The 4,537-nt window shown below is 49.5% G+C and overlaps 1 protein-coding gene across 1 annotated transcript in view; it reads left to right on the forward strand.

Moving 5' to 3' along the window:
* The window catches only part of KATNAL2 (katanin p60 subunit A-like 2), a gene marked incomplete at its 5' end in the record, with an annotated part of 37,173 nt that overhangs the window by 22,332 nt on the left and 10,304 nt on the right, over nt 1–4,537 (forward strand). The window contains one exon of the mRNA XM_015421817.1: nt 2,128–2,219. Within this exon, the coding sequence (XP_015277303.1) occupies nt 2,128–2,219 (92 nt within the window). The remainder of the gene's footprint in view (nt 1–2,127; nt 2,220–4,537) is intronic.

Consider the following 4,537-nt stretch of genomic DNA (forward strand, 5'->3'; position numbering starts at 1 on the left):
TGTAGTTCTGATAAGAGCTGTCCTTGAAAAAGAGCAGTTTCTGTCAGACCTCTCTCAGCCCCACCTACCTCACAGGGTGTCTGTTGTGGGAAGGGAAAGGAGATTGTAAGCCGATCTGAGACTCCTCTGGATAGTGAAGGGCAGGGTATAAATCCAGTCTTCTTCTCTGTAGTTCTGATAAGAGCTGTCCTTGAAAAAGAGCAGTTTCTGTCAGACCTCTCTCAGCCCCACCTACCTCACAGGGTGTCTGTTGTGGGAAGGGAAAGGAGATTGTAAGCCGCTCTGAGACTCCTCTGGATAGTGAAGGGCAGGGTATAAATCCAGTCTTCTTCTCCTCTTCCTCCTCCAGTTTGGTGTAGTGGTTAAGTGTGCAGACTCTAATCTGGGCGAACCGGGTTTCATTCCCCACTCCTCCACTTGCACCTCCTGGATGACCTTGGGCAAGCTGTAATTCTGTCAGAGCTGTTCTTGAAAAAGAGCATTTTCTGTCAAGAGCTCTCTCAGCCCCCACCTACCTCACAGGGTGTCTGTGGTGGGGAGGGGAAGGGGACTCCTCCTCCTCCTCCAGTTTGGTGTAGTGGTTAAGTGTGCGGACTCTAATCTGGGCGAACCAGGTTTCATTCCCCACTCCTCCACTTGCACGTCCTGGATGACCTTGGGCAAGCCGTAGTTCTGTCAGAGCTGTTCTTGAAAAAGAGCATTTTCTGTCAAGAGCTCTCTCAGCCCCACCTACCTCCCAGGGTGTCTGTTGTGGGGCTGGGAAGGGAAAGGAGTTTGTAAGCCGCTCTGAGACTCCTTTGGGTAGTGAAGGGCGGGGTATAAATCCAATCTCTTCTTTTCTTCTTCAATGAAACTCTGCAACGATTCCGGGTCGAGGGGATTCTTCTTCTTCTTCATTCTGTGTGGCTCTTACATTTAGCAAGTTTGGTTACCCCTGGGCTAGAGTGTCAGAGAAGGATCTTAGAGACCTGGCTTCAAAGGCCAATTAAACTCAAGGCTCCCGGCAGGGCAGCTGGTTTAGCTTTGCGTTAGCAGGCAGGAAAGCGAGAACAAAGGTGGTTCTTATTAATGCGGCCCACAGAGATGCAAGGCATTAACATTTTGCAATTGGAACTGGAATTTGTAGATGCTGTGTATCATTTTAATCTGAGGGATTTTAGACATTTTATACATTGTATAAATGATTTTAGACCCCTGCTCCTTGGGAGGAAATCGATGGCAAACCTAAACAGCATGATAAAAAGTAGAGACATCACCCTGCCAACAAAAGTCATGTATGGCTGCGAGAGTTGGACTATAAGGAAGGCCGAGCGCTGAAGAATAGACTCTTTTGAACTATGGTGCTGGAGAAGACTCTTGAGAGTCCCTTGGACTGCAAGAAGATCAAATCAGTCAATCCTAAAAGAAATCAACCCTGACTGTTCCCTGGAAGGCCAGATAATGAAACTGAAGCTCAAATACTTTGGCCACCAAATGAGAAGGGAGCACTCACTGGAGAAGACCCTGATGCTGGGAAAGATTGAAGGTCAAAGAAGACGGAGATGGCAAAGGATGAGATGGTTAGACAATGTCATCGATGCAACGAACATTGAGCAAACTTCAGAGGATGGTGGAAGACAGGAGGGCCTGGTGTGATCTGGTCCATGGGGTCGCGAAGAGTCAGACTCGACTGTGCGACTGAACAACAAATAAATGAATTTAATTCTAATTGAGTTTAATAACTAAATGTGTATTTTAAGATGTTAGGGTTGCAATTTTACTTAAAATTGTGACGGCCAGTGGCCAGATACAATAAACCTCATTCACATTCACTTTCTCAGCCAAGTCTACCCCACTGGGTGGCGGTGAGAATAAAATGGGAATGGGTAAGTCACGTATGCCGCCCTGAGATGTAAATGTACCAGAAAGATCAGAATTAGCAAGGCTGGGAAAGCCACTAAAGAGCCCTTGCTACGTGGTGTCCGCTGGGCTGTACACAAACCATTGGCTTGGATCATTAGGTATCTCCATATGTTCAGGTAGCCACTTGGACTAGGCAGTGTGGCCTCCCTGGCCTAGAGAGAAACCCCACACGTATCCCGAGATGACTCACCTTGTTCCCTCTTTGGGCTCTTTCTCCCCGAACAGGTTCTCTTCGAACTCGCCCGCTACCACGCTCCCTCCACGATCTTCCTGGACGAGCTGGAGTCAGTCATGAGTCAACGAGGCATCTCTCCGGGGTAAAAGAGCTCTCTGCGATTTCCCAGCCCTTTCTTGATCCATTCCCCTGTAAGGGAATCCTGTTCTCTAATGAATATAAGAAGAGCCCTGCTGGTTCAGACCGGTGGTCTATCTATTCCAGCATTCTGACTCACACAGTGTCCAGCATCCTGACTCACACAGTGTCCAACAAGTTCCTCTGGGCAGCCGACAACAGGGCATAGGGGCCGAGGCCTCCATAAGGACATAAGAAGAGCCCTGCTGGATCAGACCAGTGGTCCATCCAGTCCAGCATCCTGTCTCACACAGTGGCCAACCAGTTCCTCTGGAGGGCCAACAACAGAGCATAGAGGCCGATGCCTTCATAAGAGCATAAAAAAAGCTCTGCTGGATGAGACCAGTGGTCCACCTAGTCCAGCCATCCTGTCTCACACAGTGGCCAGCCAGTTCCTCTGGAGGGCCGATAGCAGGATATAGAGGCTGAGGCCTCCATAGGAACATAAGAGGAGCTCTACTGGATCAGACCAGTGGTCCATCTAGTCCAGCATCCTGTTTTACACAGTGGCCAACCAGTTTCTCTGGAGGGCCAACAACAGGGCATAGAGGCCAAGGCCTTCATAAGAACATCAGAAGAGCCTTGGTGGATCAGACCAGTGATCCAGCTAGTCCAGCATCCTGTCTCACACTGTGGCCAAGCAGTTCCTCTGGAGGGCCAACAGCAGGATATAGAGGCTGATGCCTCCATAGGAACATAAGAGGAGCTCTGCTGGATCAGACCAGTGGTCCATCTAGTCCATCATCCTGTCTCACACAGTGGCCAGCCAGTTCCTCTGGAGGTCCAACAACAGAGCATAGAGGCCAAGGCCTCCATAAGAACATGAGAGGAGGCCCGCTGGATCAGACCGGTGGTGCATCTAGTCCACCATCCTGTCTCACACAGGGGTCAACCAGTTCTTCTGGCGAGCCAGCAACAGGGCATGGAGGCTGAGGCCTTCCCCTGATGCTGTCTCCTGGCACAGTTATTCAGAGGTTTACTGCCTCGGGATGTGGAGGTTCCCTTTTGTCCCCATGGCTAGTAGCCACTAATAGAGCTGTCCTCCGTGAATGTCTAATCTCCTTTATAGCTGTCTGTGGGTTGTGGGCACAGTTGCAGCAGGTACAAGTTCAAGAGTCCTAGAAGAAAGTTCTTTTGGTCTTTTCCTAAGGCCCACTTTTCCTTCCTCCTCTTTAACCATCCCTATACACATATGTACTAGGATCCAGGCGGGTAGCCCTCTTGGTCTGAAGCAGGAGAACAAAGTTTGAGTCCAGTGACACCTTTAAGACCAACAAAATTTAATTCTGGGTATCAGCTTTCATGTGCACGCCCACTTCTCCAGAGAAGATAAATTATTCCTGCCCTTCTACTGTCAGATCCTTGAAATCACTGTCACAGTATAAAAATCCATAAAACGCTGTTTAAAATAAAAGCGCAAAGCCAGCCGGCATCTATGGAGCAGTGGAACAGAATGAGGCAAAAACCCCATTTCCAGAGGGAGGGGAACCACAAAATAAACAGAGCAAAACAGCCGAACACCTGGCTAAATAAAAATAATAGTTTTCCTGGTAGCGGGGTCAACAACTAAGAAGTCCAGGTGCCCTGCAAGCATTCCAGCACTAAGGAGCCACTAGAGTTTCAAAGGGAAGCCATGTTCATCTGCAGTAGTACAGCTAGTTTTGCGTCCAGTAGCACCTCAGTGACCAACAAGCTCCATTCATATCATCCCCTTCCCTCCAAATTTCTTGGTCTCTCTCTAGGTAGTGTTTCCGGCCCCCCACTGTAGGCAGTGGGCAACCCTGCCCCCCGGGCCCCACCCCCCGCTGCTGATCAGCTGGCCAGTGGGTGTCAGTCTCTCAGGAACTCTCAGACGCAATAATTCCTTTTACAAGCTTTATTGTGAAATCAGGAACGTTGCTGTAAAGTCAAACTCTTTCACAGAACTAAAGATTATTACAAAGTAAGGGAGCTGCGGTGGCTCAAGTGTTTAAGACGCTGAACTGCAGGCTGTGGAAGGTCGGTAGTTCAGCCGTTCGAGACCCGAGTGTGCCACATGATGGAGTGAGCTCTCATCTCTAGTTCCAGCTCCTGCCAACCTAGCAGTTCGAAAGCAAGAAATTGCAAGTAGATAAATAGGTACCACTTCAGTGGGAAGGTAACAGCGTTCCGTGCGCCTTGGTGTTTAGTCATGCTGGCCACATGACCACGGAAACGTCTTCGGACAGCGCTGGCTCTTCGGCTTGGAAACGGAGATGAGCACCGCATCCCTAGTGTCGGATTTGACTGGCATTCGAGCAAGGG

This window comes from Gekko japonicus, unplaced genomic scaffold, assembly GCF_001447785.1.
Source record: "Gekko japonicus isolate JY-2015 unplaced genomic scaffold, Gekko_japonicus_V1.1 scaffold5668, whole genome shotgun sequence".
Lineage (NCBI taxonomy): Eukaryota > Metazoa > Chordata > Lepidosauria > Squamata > Gekkonidae > Gekko > Gekko japonicus.